Genomic DNA, 17,778 nt, shown 5'->3' on the forward strand with positions numbered 1-17,778 from the left:
GAATTTACAACATTCTTTAAAGTTAGATTTTCCTTCGAATAAAACTTATTCTTATAAGAAATCTCCACTTGTCGCATTTTAGACAGTAAAATGCTACTTTGAATTTATCGCCTTTCAGTTAATTGATAGGAAGTAGGATGATACATCGAATAAACAGCATTCTTTAAAGTTAGATAATCGTTCAAACTGTACTTATTGTCATTATAAATCTCCACTTGTCGCATTTCAGACAGTCAAGTGCTACTTTGAATTTATCGCCTTCCAGTCAATTGATAGGAAGTAGGATGCTACTTCGAATTAAAAGCATTCTTTAAAGTTAGATACTCCTTCGAATTGTACTTATTGTTATGAGAAATCTCCACTTGCCGCATTTCAGACAGTAAAGTGCTACTTTGAATTTATCGCCTTCCAATCAATTGATAGAAAGTTAGATGCTACTTCGAATTAACAGCATTCTTTAAAGTAAGATGCTCCTTCTAATTGTACCTATTGTTATGAGAAATCTCCACTTGCCGCATTTCAGACAGTAAAGTGCTACTTTGAATTTATCGCCTTCCAATCGATTGATAGGAAGTAAGATGCTACTTCGAATTAAAAGCATTCTTTAAAGTTAGATGCTCCTTCGAATTGTACTTATTGTTATGAGAAATCTCCACTTGCCGCATTTCAGACAGTCAAGTGCCACTTTGAATTTATCGCCTTCCAGTCAATCGATAGGAAGTAGGATGCAACTTCGAATTAAAAGCATTCTTTAAAGTTAGATGCTCCTTCGAATTGTACTTATTGTTATGAGAAATCTCCACTTGTCGCATTTTAGACAGTAAAGTGCTACTTTGAATTTATCGCCTTTCAGTTAATTGATAGGAAGTAGGATGATTCTTCGAATAAACAGCATTCTTTAAAGTTAGATAATCGTTCAAATTGTACTTATTGTCATTAGAAATCTCCACTTGTCGCATTTCAGACAGTCGAGTGCTACTTTGAATTTATCGCCTTCCAGTCAATTGATAGAAAGTAGGATGCTACTTCGAATTAAAAGCATTCCTTAAAGCTAGATGCTCCTTCGAATTGTACTTATTCTTATGAGAAATCTCCACTTGTCGCATTTCAGAGAGTAAAGTTCTACTTTGAACATATCGTCTTCCAGTTTGTTAATTAGTAAGTAGGATTTTACTTTGAATTTATCGCCTTCCAGTCAATTGATAGGAAGTAAGATGCTACTTCGAATTTACAGCATTCTTTAATGTTAGATGTTCATTAAAATTGTACTAATTCTTATAAGAAATCTCCACTTGTCGCATTTCAGACAGTAAAGTGCTACTATGAATTTATCGCCTTCCAGTCAATTGATAGGAAGTAGGATGCTACTTCGAATTTATAGCATTTTTCAAAGTTAGATGCTCCTTTGAATTGTACTTATTGTTATGAGAAATCTCCACTTGTCGCATACCAGAGAGTAAAGTTCTACTTTGAATATATCGCAGACAGTTAATTGATGGGAAGTAGGATGCTACTTCGAATTTACAACATTCTTTAAAGTTAGATTTTCCTTCGAATAAAACTAATTCTTATAAGAAATCTCCACTTGTCGCATTTTAGACAGTAAAGTGCTACTTTGAATTTATCGCCTTTCAGTTAATTGATAGGAAGTAGGATGATACTTCGAATAAACAGCATTCTTTAAAGTTAGATAATCGTTCAAATTGTATTTATTGTCATTAGAAATCTCCACTTGTCGCATTTCAGACAGTCAAGTGCTACTTTGAATTTATCGCCTTCCAGTCAATTGATAGGAAGTAGGATGCTACTTCGAATTAAAAGTATTCTTTAAAGTAAGATGCTCCTTCAAATTGTATTTATTGTTATGAGAAATCTCCATTTGCCGCATTTCAGACAGTAAAGTGCTACTTTGAATTTATCGCCTTCCAATCAATTGATAGGAAGTAAGATGCTACTTCGAATTAACAGCATTCTTTAAAGTTAGATGCTCCTTCAAATTAAACTTATACATATAAGAAATCTCCACTTGCCGCATTTCAGACAGTAAAGTGCTACTTTGAATTTATCGCCTTCCAGCCAATTGATAGTAAGTAGGATGCTACTTCGAAATAACAGCATTCTTTCAGGTTAGATGCTCCTTCGAATTGTTCTTATTCTTATTAGAAATCTCCACTTGTCGCATTTCAGACAGTAAAGTTCTTCTTTGAATATATCGCAGACAGTTAATTGATAGGAAGTAGGATGCTACTTCGAATTTACAACATTCTTTAAAGTTAGATTTTCCCTCGAATAAAACTTATTCTTATAAGAAATCTCCACTTGTCGCATTTTAGACAGTAAAGTGCTACTTTGAATTTATCGCCTTTCAGTTAATTGATAGGAAGTAGGATGATACATCGAATAAACAGCATTCTTTAAAGTTAGATAATCGTTCAAACTGTACTTATTGTCATTAGAAATCTCCACTTGTCGCATTTCAGACAGTCAAGTGCTACTTTGAATTTAACGCCTTCCAGTCAATTGATAGGAAGTAGGATGCTACTTCGAATTAAAAGCATTCTTTAAAGTTAGATACTCCTTCGAATTGTACTTATTGTTATGAGAAATCTCCACTTGCCGCATTTCAGACAGTAAAGTGCTACTTTGAATTTATCGCCTTCCAATCAATTGATAGGAAGTAAGATGCTACTTCGAATTAACAGCATTCTTTAAAGTTAGATGCTCCTTCGAATTGTACTTATTGTTATGAGAAATCTCCACTTGCCGCATTTCAGACAGTCAAGTGCTACTTTGAATTTATCGCCTTCCAGTCAATTGATAGGAAGTAGGATGCTACTTCGAATTAACAGCATTTTTAAAAGTAAGATGCTCCTTTGAATTGTACTTATTGTTATGAGAAATCTCCACTTGTCGCATACCAGAGAGTAAAGTTCTACTTTGAATATATCGCAGACAGTTAATTGATAGGAAGTAGGATGCTACTTCGAATTTACAACATTCTTTAAAGTTAGATACTCCTTCAAATTGAACTTATTCATATAAGAAATCTCCACATGCCACATTTCAGACAGTAAAGTGCTACTTTGAATTTATCGCCTTCCAGTCAATTGATTGGAAGTAGGATGCTACTTCGAATTAACAGCATTTTTAAAAGTAGGATGCTCCTTTGAATTGTACTTATTGTTATGAGAAATCTCCACTTGTCGCATACCAGAGAGTAAAGTTCTACTTTGAATATATCGCAGACAGTTAATTGATAGGAAGTAGGATGCTACTTCGAATTTACAACATTCTTTAAGTTAGATTTTCCTTCGAATAAAACTTATTCTTATAAGAAATCTCCACTTGTCGCATTTTAGCTAGTAAAGTGCTACTTTGAATTTATCGCCTTTCAGTTAATTCATAGGAAGAAGGATGATACTTCGAATAAACAGCATTCTTTAAAGTTAGATAATCGTTCAAATTGTACTTATTGTCATAAGAAATCTCCACTTGTCGCATTTCAGACAGTCAAGTGCTACTTTGAATTTATCGCCTTCCACTCAATTGATAGGAAGTAGGATGCTACTTCGATTTAAAAGCATTCCTTAAAGTTAGATGCTCCTTCGAATTGTACTTATTGTTATGAGAAATCTCCACTTGTCGCATTTCAGACAGTCGAGTGCTACTTTGAATTTATCGCCTTCCAGTCAATTGATAGAAAGTAGGATGCTACTTCGAATTAAAAGCATTCCTTAAAGCTAGATGCTCCTTCGAATTGTACTTATTGTTATGAGAAATCTCCACTTGTCGCATTTCAGACAGTAAATTTCTACTTTGAATATATCGTCTTCCAGTTTGTTAATTAGTAAGTAGGATTTTACTTTGAATTTATCGCCTTCCAGTCAATTGATTGGAAGTAGGATGCTACTTCCAATTTACAGCATTCTTTAATGTTAGATGTTCATTTAAATTGTACTCATTCTTATAAGAAATCTCCACTTGTCGCATTTCAGACAGTAAAGTGCTACTATGAATTTATCGCCTTCCAGTCAATTGATAGGAAGTAGGATGCTACTTCGAATTTACAGCATTTTTTAAAGTTAGATACTCCTTCAAATTGAACTTATTCATATAAGAAATCTCCACTTGCCACATTTCAGACAGTAAAGTACTACTTTGAATTTATCACCTTCCAGTCAATTGATAGGAAGTAGGATGCTACTTCGAATTCACAGCATTTTTTAAAGTTAGATGCTCCTTCAAATTGAACTTATTCATATAAGAAATCTCCACTTGCCGCATTTCAGACACTAAAGTGCTACTTTGAATTTATCGCCATCCAGTCAATTGATAGGAAGTAGGATGCTACTTAGAATTTACAGCATTTTTTAAGTTAGATGCTCTTTTGAATTGTACTTATTGTTATGAGAAATCTCCACTTGTCGCATACCAGAGAGTAAAGTTCTACTTTGAATATATCGCAGACAGTTAATTGATAGGAAGTAGGATGCTACTTCGAATTTACAACATTCTTTAAAGTTAGATTTTCCTTCGAATAAAACTTATTCTTATAAGAAATTTCCACTTGTCGCATTTTAGACAGTAAAGTGCTTCTTTGAATTTATCGCCTTTCAGTTAATTGATAGGAAGTAGGATGATACTTCGAATAAACAGCATTCTTTAAAGTTAGATAATCGTTCAAATTGTACTTATTGTCATTAGAAATCTCCACTTGTCGCATTTCAGACAGTCAAGTGCTACTTTGAATTTATCGCCTTCCAGTCAATTGATAGGAAGTAGGATGCTACTTCGAATTTAAAGTATTCTTTAAAGTAAGATGCTCCTTCGAATTGTATTTATTGTTATGAGAAATCTCCATTTGCCGCATTTCAGACTGTAAAGTGCTACTTTGAATTTATCGCCTTCCAATCAATTGATAGGAAGTAAGTTGCTACTTCGAATTAACAGCATTCTTTAAAGTTAGATGCTCCTTCAAATTAAACTTATACATATAAGAAATCTTCACTTGCCGCATTTCAGACAGTAAAGTGCTACTTTGAATTTATCGCCTTCCAGCCAATTGATAGGAAGTAGGATGCTACTTCGAATTTACAGCATTTTTTAAAGTTAGATACTCCTTCAAATTGAACTTATTCATACAAGAAATCTCCACTTGCCACATTTGAGACAGTAAAGTGCTACTTTGAATTTATCGCCTTCCAGTCAATTAATAGGAAGTAGGATGCTACTTCGAATTAACAGCATTCTTTAAAGTTAGATGCTCCTTCAAATTAAACTTATACATATAAGAAATCTCCACTTGCCGCATTTCAGACAGTAAAGTGCTACTTTGAATTTATCGCCTTCCAGCCAATTGATAGGAAGTAGGATGCTACTTCGAATTTACAGTATTTTTTAAAGTTAGATACTCCTTCAAATTGAACTTATTCATACAAGAAATCTCCACTTGCCACATTTCAGACAGTAAAGTGCTACTTTGAATTTATCGCCTTCCAGTCAATTGATAGGAAGTAGGATGCTACTTCGAATTAAAAGCATTCTTTAAAGTTAGATACTCCTTCGAATTGTACTTATTGTTATGAGAAATCTCCACTTGCCGCATTTCAGACAGTAAAGTGCTACTTTGAATTTATCGCCTTCCAATCAATTGATAGGAAGTAAGATGCTACTTCGAATTAACAGCATTCTTTAAAGTTAGATGCTCATTCGAATTGTACTTATTGTTATGAGAAATCTCCACTTGCCGCATACCAGAGAAAAAAGTTCTACTTTGAAAATATCGTCTTCCAGTTTGTTAATAGTTAGTTGGATTTAACTTTGAATTTATCGCCTTCCAGTTAAGTGATAGGAAGTAAGATGCTCCTTTTAATTGATCACAGTCTAGTGAATTTGGTTAAAATTTGAATTTATCTCTTTCCAGAATGTAAGGTATTTCATTGAATTTATCGTATTCCAGTTAGTATGATGCTTCTTACGAATTAACCGCATTCCAGTTAAAAGGATGCTTATCTGATTTAATCCCAGTCCAGTTAGTAAGGTGCTACTTTGAAATTTCGCTTTCTTTATATATTTGTTTTGTCCATGGTTTTATATTAGGAATTATTGGTCTTATTTCGTTTAGATAATTTCATGAAAGATACTCCAAAATATTACAGACAACCTTAATATTAACCTCTCGGGCTAATTTGTGAACAGTTGGTATTATCGTTGTGTCTCCCTTACACTTATGGTGAGAAATATGATTTCAAAGGTTTTAGAAAGAGAAAATCCCACGGTTCATATTCAAATCTAGGCGTTCACTACATTAGAATTAAATTGTCCACCTCTATAAACCAAAGGTTCTGACCGCACTTTTAAAGAAATGTGAGTGTAAGTTCTTTTTGGTTATCAGTTAATTAAGTTCAGTCTTCAGACGAGCATTTAAAAAAAAATAATTAAGTTTGCATTAAAAATTTCAAAGTTTTCCAAAATTGTGTTTATTTACAATAGTAAAATGTAATCCTCTATTTATATATAAGAAATACACACACACCCTGACAGTATATGCCAGAGGCCTGAAAGGTGCAAGGTTAAATGTACGTAAGCACGGATATCGGAGTGTTCAAGTGTCAGTCGTACCAAGAGATAGGTTCTCTTCCCCCATTTACTTGATCTCTTTAAAGAGTTCCAACTGCTCACAACCGTCTGCAGCCAGGTAGACTATGACATCCCCATGCGGGGTGTGTTGTGATGGTGAAGGTGGTGGGGGAGTACCTGGCTACTCAGATCTAGTCACCGAACATGTATTTCACGCAACGTGTCAATAGTGGTATGGTGATCTTACACTAGGGCGATACTGACAGACAGCGAATCTGCCATTGAAATATCACAAGTTAATAAAATAAAATTTAGTTGAGCACGCCAGGATTTGAATCTGCGACCTCCAGATTGCTAGTCGAGAGCCTTACTCCTCCACCACGGAGGACTTATAGGAAGGCATTACTGACTTTTCTTGTGCTAATTGAAAGCTAAACTTTTAGTTTAAATTGTACATTTCTTGTTATATTTCAGTGACCAAAGCCGAGGAAATGTCCCAATCTATCAAACCCAAGCTTCAAGAAGTGGTCAAGGCTGGCGAGATGGATGCTGTGTCAGACGAGGCGAGAGGATCGGACAAGAACTTGGAAGGAAGTGACTCTGCTAACCAGAAGGGGTCTCTTGAAGGTATGTTTGTTTGTTTGTTTGTACCTACCATGTACAGATACTTGTAAGCTACAGATGGCAAGAAGGATGCTCCATCAGACGAGGCCTTTAAACCATCTTTAGTCTCAAGGAAGACATTGTGTATTTACTTACCACGGTAGAATAGCACTAGTGCTTTACTCCATTAGGCTCCAGTGCATGTACGTATGAAGGATGCTACTTTCAACTTATCGCCTTCCAGATAGTAGAATTTATCTTTGAATTTATCGCATTTCATATTGTTAGGTGCTACATTGAATTTAACGCATCCAGGTAACAGGATGCTACTGAAATCAAGTACCTTAAATGATTTTAAAAGATTAAATTGTGAAATATCACAAATCAGTAGAGTTAAATTGACTTGCGCACGCCGGGATTTGAATCTGCGACCTCCAGATTACTAGTCAAAAGCCTTACCTCTCGAGTACGATGGAATTAGAGGAAGGGCTTATTGAGTTTTCATCTGTTGATTGAAAGCTAAAGTTTCAGTTCTAGTTGTACATTTTTTTGTTATGTTTCAGGGTCCGATGAAAAGTTCGAAATCATAAAACGCAGGGTTCAAGAGGTGTTCAAGGCTGGCGAGAAGGATGCTGTGTCAGACGAGGCGAGAAAATTGTACAAGATCTTGGAAGGACGTGACTCTGCTAACCAGAAGGGGTCTCTTGAAGGTATGTTTGTTTGTTTGGAAGTACCTACCATGAACAGAGCCCGCAGATACCTGTAAGCTACAGATGGCAAGAAGGATGCTGTGTCAGACGAGGCGCAAGGATCGGACAAGAACTTGGAAGGAAGTGAGTCTGCTAACCAGAAGGGGTCTCTTGAAGGTATGTTTGTTTGTTTGTTTGTACCTACCATGTACAGATACTTGTAAGCTACAGATGGCAAGAAGGATGCTCCATCAGACGAGGCCTTTAAACCGTCTTTAGTCTCAAGCAAGACATTGTGTATTTACTTACCACGGTAGAATAGCACTAGTGGTTTACTCCATTAGGCTCCACTGCATGTACATATGAAGGATGCTACTTTCAACTTATCGCCTTCCAGATAGTAGAATTTATCTTTGAATTTATCGCATTTCATATTGTTGGGTGCTACATTGAATTTAACGCATCCAGGTAACAGGATGCTACTGAAATCAAGTACCTTAAATGATTTTAAAAGATTAAATTGTGAAATATCACAAATCAATAGAATTAAATTGACTTGCGCACACCTGGATTTGAATCTGCGACCTCCAGATTACTAGTCAAGAGCCTTACCCCTCGAGTACGATGGAATTAGAGGAAGGGCTTATTGAGTTTTCATATGTTAATTGAAAGCTAGAGTTTCAGTTCTAGTTGTACATTTTTTGTTATGTTTCAGGGTCCGATGAAATGTTCGAAATCATAAAACGCAGGGTTCAAGAGGTGTTCAAGGCTGTCGAGAAGGATGCTGTGTCAGACGAGGCGCGAGGATCGGACAAGAACTTGGAAGGTTAGTTACTCTCATTATCAGAAGGGGTCTCTTGAAGGTATGTTTGTTTGTTTGTTTGTACCTACCATGTACAGATACTTGTAAGCTACAGATGGCAAGAAGGATGCTCCATCAGACGAGGCCTTTAAACCGTCTTTAGTCTCAAGCAAGACATTGTGTATTTACTTACCACGGTAGAATAGCACTAGTGGTTTACTCCATTAGGCTCCACTGCATGAACATGTATTATATGTTCTTTAGCGCAGTGAAGGCATCTTTGTGATATACGGTCGAAGCGCAGGCTATGAAGTTGTGCGTCTATGTATATATATATACGTTTTTTACATATACGTTTTTCGAACTAGAAATAGACGTTAACATTAAAAGTAATGACGCTTTTATTAAATGTAGGTTTTTTAAAGATAAAAGTTTACTATCATGATGTATCTAATGCATGGTAATACTATGTGTTTCAGGAACAGGAGAAGCCATTATAAACATTGACAAAAAAATGCTGTTGACATCTTCGCGATTGGTACAACTGGTAGTTGCCCTCCTCGATTCCTTGCAGCCATGTCCAGATGACCTACTGAATGTGGAGCCACACCCGAGCAACGAAACCCTGGCTATGTTTGCCGACCTCATCTACACCAAGAAGAATAGCGGAGAAAAAGATGCAGACTACGGGGCTAGGATACTGTCGGGTAAGTTAGATGGCTGGAGACTTCTGACGACCGCCACCGATTCCAGTTGTACCAATGGTTACAGCGGTGCTGCCTTTTATCACACCGGTTTGCAGCAAGTCGTGGTGGCCCATCGCGGAACCAATTCCTTGGGAGCAATGTGGACAGACATTAAAGGAATCTTCCTCACAGAATATACATCGTGTATGAATTCCGCTATAACCTTTGTAGATTCGATACGTCAAGTTATTCTCATAGCAAACAATATACACTCACACTACACACTCACACTTACGGGCCACTCCCTGGGGGCGTGGCTTGCTCAGATAACTGCTTTCTCTGTCAAGTATTTAGCCATTGCACGTGAAGAAAGTCAAACCCGCTTAAACAAGGACCCCGGGGTCGGTATACACGCGAAGACCGTTGGTTTCGATAGTCCGGGGGCCCGGGACATGTTGGCCCGAGTACTAAATGATCTTTACGACAGGTATGGGATGAATGTACCCCGCTTAGATGGGCTGGACATAACTCTCTACCTGTCGGCCCCCAACCATATCAACACCTGCGGTGTCCATCTCGGAAGGATTTATCGCGTTCGTAACGATGTATCCAAGTACACGTGGATTTCTAAGATCATTACATATACTTATAAGTCTCATTCAATGAGTAATTTTGTCAATGGCTTTAAAAATGATAAATTTATTATTGGGGAAGTGTTGGATTGGGCTAAATGCTATAATGAACACAAGAAACTTTTTAAGAACTTGAAGTGGGAGAATAATTACCACGGACAAGCACAAGTTACTAATTATAAAGCCCTAAAAAAAGATTTGCGGTATACGGTAGCAGAAGTCACAACCCAAGAAAAGGTTAATTATTTTACAGTGTTTTCAGAAGTCGAATTGAAAATGCTTTACAGAATGAATATATTACAGGAACAGAGTAGCGAATTGAATATTCTAAATACATTTGTCGAAAATCTTGGTTATAATGAGAGCACCAAATTGCTCTCCAATTTTATTTTGGATTATTATAACAGAACAATAAGTTGCGCGTCTTTTGCGGAACTGTGCAGGCGCCTGAAGCAGCTGATGCGCTGGCTAAAGGATGACTTCACGCAGGCTGTAGAGGATCAGATTAAAGAGTTAAAGCAATATACAGACTTCATCTATTACGTGGAGGGACAGAGCTACCTCGATTCGTTGCCCAAGTGTTGGCTGGACTTTACGGGTTCCGACGGTTTCAACAAATTCCTAGTTTCCGATGAGGAGCGCGTTCTTTGCCTAGTCACAAGTAGTGAAGATGTTGCATTCAAGATGTCTCGAATTCGGAACATCCTTCATCAAATCAGCGACGGAGAAGGAAGAAGCAAATGTATTAGTAAGAAACTATACACATTTATAGGATGGTCCCAGCTGCAAAAACTTCTAACTTATGGTTGGCCCGTTGAGAAAGACTATTTGATGGTGGTAGACTGCACTTCTTCCTCCATTACTGAATGTGAACAATTAATTAAAGACGTATATTCCAAATCACTGAAACTTGTATTGATTGTGTCAGAGTCAATGGACACATCCGATTCATCTAAATTCCCTAAAACAGTTAACTTTTCCAGCGAAATTAATTTTTCGGATCTAACTCCTGACTCACAAACAGTAATGTATAATCGAGATAATGTTATAACTATGGGGGGTAAAGAGTATAGTTTTGAAAGTTTCCTAGGAGAAGAACGTTCAGTTTGTAAAATAGATCAGATTTTAAGTTCAGACACTTTGAAAAAATTTGCAACAATCGAAAACTATACTATTGACTTAGATGACACGCGTCCCACCCTCGGCGATATACAGATGCCTTTCTTTAAATTAAACATAAAAATTAGTAAGGAATTCTTTGCGAGTTGTGTAAAGTCACCCAACAGTAACATCCTGGTGGTGAAGAGTGGGTTGGAGACTGAGTCCGGCTGGGACCAGCTCAAGGGGATGGACATCATCCTCACCGAGGGAGATGCGCTACTTTTCTATAGAGATATCTGCAAGAAGAACCAGGGTAAATGCATTTACCTGTTAGAAGTGTTAGGCAGAGATGTGTACTGCAAGGAAATATTTGATAAACGTTTTTATTTAGACAGGAAATTTCTTCATAGAGCATTTATTGACGTGAAGGAGTTTGCAGAAACTGAACATGCCGATGACATGTTTGTTATTGACACTGAGGTAAACAAGAAGTTACTCATAGAATTGGTAGAGAATTGCGTTAAAAAAGAAGAGTTCACAGATAATATACTTGTTGCGTCCCTAGAAGAAGAGGTTAGTGTTATTCAAAACTATGTTAGTAAACGTATCCATTTTGTAAAAATTTGTCAAAGCGAGGAAAGCTATAAACTAAAGTGGCGATATTCCCACGGGTCTGTGGAGAGCCTGATACCCCGTATGTACACAGACCCCCGTGAGCCGGTAACTGAAACAGATTTGAGCAAAACAGATAGAAACTTGGTAATCATAGCTGATGAACCAGGTATGGGGAAAACAACTTCCCTCGCCAACTTGTCAAGACTCGTGGATGCACCATGGGTTATCTATTTAGAATTAAAACACTTCCAAGAGCATATAAGAGATAAATTATCAGATCCGCTGACTCCTGAAAGCGTAGCAAAGTTTCTGTTAAGCAAGTGTCGCTCTGAGGCTGTCAGTTTATTAGAGTATTTGTTAGTAACTAAGAAACATTCCAAGCGGGTCGTAATACTGTTAGACGGGTTTGATGAGCTGGATGATTATGTTAAAGATAAAGACAAAGCGAGTGCCAAACAGAAGATAATCAAGCTCCTTATTTTCTTAAAAAATATACCAACAGTCCAAATATTCTTGACAGCTCGTAAATATCTGGCAAGTTCATTAGAAAAGGACTTATGTAATTTTTGTACGTTATTTGTACCGTTTAATGAAGAAGAGCAACAGAACTTTTTAGTTATGATTTGGCGTTCCTGTCTCTCTCTTGAGCTGGAATATAACGAAGTGAGAGAGGGACAACTAAAGGACTACGCCGGAGAGGTGCTACGGCAAGCAAAGCTAGTTCTCGGTTCAGACACAACCAGCTTCATGGGGGTTCCCCTGCAGCTGAGGATGTTAACGGAAGTATTCAGGCCGACAGGGGATATGTTGCATCAGTCTCGGGAAGTTTTATTTAAACAAATCAACATTAAAACTGTGTCAAATCTGTATAATAAGTTTGTTTCGTTAAGATATGAAATTTACTTTAATGATAAAACATGTCTAGGAGCAGCGGCGGATGAACTTATAATAAATTATTTAATTGACGGTATAACCGAAATGCACGGTAAACTTGGATTTAAAACATTCTTTCCGGATTTCTATGTTAAGTACTTTGACGCCATTGAAGACAAGTGGCTAAATAAATTAAACAGAGTCGGTTTGGTTCAAACAAATGGTGAGGGAGATTTCCAATTTGTCCACCGTACTTACGCGGAGTACTGCTGCGCGGTAATGGTGGTCAACTGGCTCCATCAGCGAACGCTCCATTGCAGGTATGAACTATTCAAACAAATACTTTTCCCTGAAATACTGCTTCATCCTGACAGCAGGATCATCAGATATTTCATGAATGCGCTATTAAATGAAACACCAATGTCAGAGACTGCACTTGAATTAAACGCCAAATGCATTAGTCAACTGTGGCTTGAAGACAGAACGGTATTTATGAACGAGGAACACCAAACAGCTCTGCACATTGCAGTTATAGAAAAAAACGAACACATTATCACATTTCTAATCAGTGGATTCAGTACACAAGAAGCCTTGGCCTCTTTTATGACACATTATGACTTTGAGAACAAAACAGCACTGAATTTGTTAAATACAAGTAGTGAACGTTATTTTAGTGGAGATAAGTTAGTATTGGACGAAATAACAAAAAATGTTTTACACAAGTATTTAACTTGTTCTAATGAAACTAAGGAACAGATCTTTTTTGCAAGTTTATTTAACCGAGGTTTTTTAGATATTGTTGAAACATATGTATTTAATCCGGATATTGAAAATTCTCATGAAACTGTGGTAGAGTTATTTTTAACAAAATTATTTTGTATCAAATTAAATGAAGAAATCGAGATAGAACCCAATGTTATTAATTTATTTTGTCAAGTTATTACCTCAAGTTTTATCTCAGGAATAATTAATAGAGTAAAAAAAGTTAAATCAGTAATTAAACAATTTGGTTATGCTGTTATGCGAAAAAATATTGAATTAGTTAAAAAAATATTGTTAGAGGAATTAGAAAATAATGTTGAACGTTATTGTTTATTATTGAACATAGGCGGATATAGTTTTAATAGGGAAACTGCCCTTCACCATGCTGCAGAGTTTTGCCACCTCGATATGGTTAAAGTACTCGTGGAGCAAACTGTTGTTCCCTTTACTGAATGGATGGAACAGAGGGATAGGGAGGAGATGACTCCTTTACATAGAGCTGCTAGGGGGGGTAATCTGAATACAGTAAAGTACTTGGTGGAGGAGCGCGGAGCAGAAATTCCTACAGGCAATAGATACAACAGGTCTGTTCTGATGCATGCGGCCCGGGGTAGAGACTTACCAACTGTAAAATATCTCGTTGAAAAGGGTGCTGACATCCACTATACAACTAGGAAGGATGAGACTGCACTACTTGAGGCGGCAGCATGGGGATCTTTCGAGGTAGTAGAATACCTCCTGCAGCAGGGGGCGGACCCTCACAGGGTAGACTGGATGGGAGAGACGGCACTAACTAAGGCATTGTGGAGAGAGAACTTGGATAAGGTGCAGCTGCTGCTGGAGTGGGGAGTGGATGTTAATGCAGATGGTGGTATAGGTCTTAGTGCGGCTATTAGGTGGGGTTATTGGTCTGTAGTGGAGGTTTTAGTAAATAAAGGAGCAACCGTTAAAGAAAGTCTAATAGAGAAAAATTTATCCGAATTTAAAAAAAAATATCCGAATTTCAAATTTAAAGAAGAATAACATTTTTTTAAAATATTTTACAGATTTTTTTTTTAAACATTACAATTTTCAACTACCATACTAGGCTAATGCCTGTGTTATGGTAGTCATACTAGGCTAATGCCCGTGTTATTTTGTTTTTGTTTTTGAATCTTTATTTAGATGTACGCAATTTTTTTCATGACCGGTCAGTGGTTGAGTGGGCAAAGCGCTTGGGTCTCACCCGAGTGTCGCGTGTTCGATTCCTCGGCTGGCTAAGTCCTCCATCACAACACAAGCAACATTTTCGGCTTTCTGTGGTGGTAGTAGGAGATTTTCAAACATTGTTGGGTTATTCGTAACCCGGGAATGTTTGTCTTTCTTTTAAAAAAAAAAAAAAAAAAAAAAAAATATAAAAAAAATACAAAAAACAATTACATTTTAAAAGAAAAAGATAAATACACAAAATTATATTATATAAGATATCTAGGTGACTAAAATAATATTGGTGAGTTCAACAATCAAAAATTATTTTTTACATATAAAGCACATGTCCTACGAAAAGTGCTAAGGCTTGTGGATTCCTTTATGACATTTGGTAGGTTATTATAAAGTTTTTGCCCTTTATAAAACGCGCTGTTTTGTGTGCATGAAAGTTTAGTTTTTTTTGGTAGTCAGTTATGGTAATTATAATCAAGTGAGTATCGCACAAGAGTCCCAACAGTGAGAGTATAGTGGGGAGGGGAAGTATATTATAGCATTCAGGTCTGGTCACCAAACACAGCTAAAGCCATTTCAAGCAAAGTTTCGATGTTGAATGGTGCTCTTTCGCCAGGGTGATACTAAAATGGTACACAATGAGTTCCAATTTAGAAAATGACACCTAAATTCAAAGCAAATCCGAGTTGTAGAGTTCATTGAAGCAGAGTTACAGACAGACCTTTATTCAGTTTGATTGTAAGAAATCTGTAATTTTTACAATTTTTCAATATACAAAGGTATTAATTGAGTGTAAATCTTTTTGAAGTACCTATTGTTACATAATGATTTGATTAGTTACAATAGTGTTGTAGCGGTTACGTATTGCAATATGAGTCACACTTTCTAAAGCATTTTCACTGAGTACATTTAGATATTCTGTAATTACACTCTTTTTACTATCCAATATGTTTATGTTAATGGAACAATACATTTGGTTGACAATTGTATGTGTTTCAAATAGTGTTGAATCTTCCATGGCGTGGATTTAATAACTGATCAAATAGACTTGAAACGTGTTTTGTTATTTATATTAAATATATTCCTTTATATCACTTTTCATATTCTGCCGTTATTTCCATTTTGTCATTGTTCGTCAGTGGAGTTTTCCATTCGTCTCGATTTAATAATTACGTTTGCTGCTTTGGAGTTTGTTCTTTCGTAAAGTCTCCACACTTTTTCAATGTTTTCATTATTTAAGTTCAATTTCTCTGCCATTCTTTTGACGGTTTTTCCAATATTTTCGTGTTTTTTCATCTCAAGACCAAATATTTCGACGTTACAATTTTTGTCCGCTTGTTCAATCTCTTGTATCCGGTATTCTAGGTATTTTAGTTAAGTTTATTTTCTTTTAGTTTTTTCCCTAACTCTATATGTAGTTCATCCCATTTGTTAGATAAGTCAGTGTCTCCATGTCTTATAATGTTAATTTAGAATTTGCTTAATTTCTGTAATATTTTCTTGCTGCTCGTCTTGTGCTCTTGAGTGATGTTTATATTTGCATTATTATCTCGGTGGCAGTTAGCACAAATCCATTCCTTACCTACAGGAATGTTATGGCAATTTGTGGAAACCACAGTCGCTGTATAATTCACTGTCCTTATTTCTTGCACTTCACCATCGTGAGGTAATTTGAGCGTTTCTTGTTGTTTTCTTTCACTTTTATTGATTTGAATGATCGCACCGTGATTAACACTGTTTGTGTTCGCTGAGAGACCGCGACACGACTTAATAAGTTGAAACAATTGAATTCAAACAGACGTAAGAACCCTTGTTATAAGTTATAAGTACTTGGTATGGATGCGTTATTTGAGCAAGCAAAACACACAAGTATTATTGGTAGGTAAAGCACAGACACACACACAGACAACAGGTGTTTTATATAATGTATTATATTAGTCCCTCTTCTGTTAATACTATTGTTCTATGAAAACTATTTATTGATTTATGTTGTTTATTTGTATTTGTTCAATACATGAATGGATCTGTATCTTTATAAGAGTACCTATCCTACATCTGATGTGAATATTATTATTGAGGCAAATTGTATTTAATAACTTAAATTTAGTTTCAGTAACAGTATAGTCTCTGTAATGCAAACACAACAGACACTTCTCAAATGGCTAAATCGCCCGTTGAATTCTTGATAATGATATTCTTCCAACCAATTGAATTTGAACCAGAAAAGATGCCTCAAAGCAACCGAGGCCAACAGCGGTGGATATAGAAAGTATTAAATGAAGAGTTCTTCTCCAGGAATTGATAATATCACGATGAAAGATATTAAAAAACATATTTTAATCTTAGATAACCCATTTAATAAATAGAATCAATTCCCCATCACTTAAGATGTAGTATTATAAGACCTATATATATATTCTGTATTGGGTAACTACAGACCAATTAGTGTCTTACCATCACTAGGAAATTACTAATCGTTTCTATAATAGATACTAATCGTTTCAAAAGAATTGCTAAATAATGCATTCAACTGTAAATAGTCTTATTTATAGATTACTCAAATACTATTGATCATGCTAAATTACTTCAAATACTACAAATTATAGGAATAAGAGGAAAATTACTAAAACTTTTTGAAAATTACTTAAACAACCGATGCATGAAATTAAATCTCTTAAACTCTTTAAGCAAAAAAAAAAGTTTTAGCCGGCGTTCCTCAAGGTTCCATATTGGGTCCAATTCTGTACATTATTTACGTATCTTTTATTAAATACATTTTCAGACATGTAAAGCACTTTGTATATGCGGATGATTCTGCTTTAGTGATTTCTAGCAGTGATTTGCAAACTTGTATAGACCTTTTACAAAAAGACTACATTGAACTCTTAAAATGGTCTCATGACTCTGGCTTAATCATAAATGCCAAAAAAACTAAATGGTTACAAATAAGATCCCCTAATGTTAAGGTATATTTTATACCTGAAATAAAGACCCATACCTCAGATTGCTTACACGATGGTATTCCTGCAATGTGTACATGTGAAAATATGGAACTAGTTAAAGAATATGTTTATTTAGGTGTCAATATTGATTGCTTTTTCAAGTGAGATATACAAATAAACAAAGTTTGTTCACAACTAACAACACTTTGAATAATTTATTTATCTCTAGCTGAATCTGTTATAAGGTATGGAATAACAGATTTTCCTGTAAAACTAATATGGACCATGTTCAAT

At 35.9% G+C, this 17,778-nt stretch overlaps 1 protein-coding gene across 1 annotated transcript in view; it reads left to right on the plus strand.

Moving 5' to 3' along the window:
- LOC149415842 (uncharacterized) overlaps positions 1–17,778 on the plus strand; it is a 69,665-nt gene that overhangs the window by 50,440 nt on the left and 1,447 nt on the right. Inside the window, exons 3-7 of the mRNA XM_089641739.1 lie at positions 7,054–7,206; positions 7,746–7,892; positions 8,587–8,697; positions 9,153–13,235; positions 13,689–14,213. Of these exons, the coding sequence (XP_089497865.1) occupies positions 7,071–7,206; positions 7,746–7,892; positions 8,587–8,697; positions 9,153–13,235; positions 13,689–14,213 (5,002 nt within the window). The 5' untranslated portion in view covers positions 7,054–7,070. The remainder of the gene's footprint in view (positions 1–7,053; positions 7,207–7,745; positions 7,893–8,586; positions 8,698–9,152; positions 13,236–13,688; positions 14,214–17,778) is intronic.

The sequence above is a fragment of the Hesperophylax consimilis genome, chromosome 17 (genome assembly GCF_061612785.1).
Source record: "Hesperophylax consimilis isolate HC1 chromosome 17, BYU_Hcon_1.0, whole genome shotgun sequence".
Lineage (NCBI taxonomy): Eukaryota > Metazoa > Arthropoda > Insecta > Trichoptera > Limnephilidae > Hesperophylax > Hesperophylax consimilis.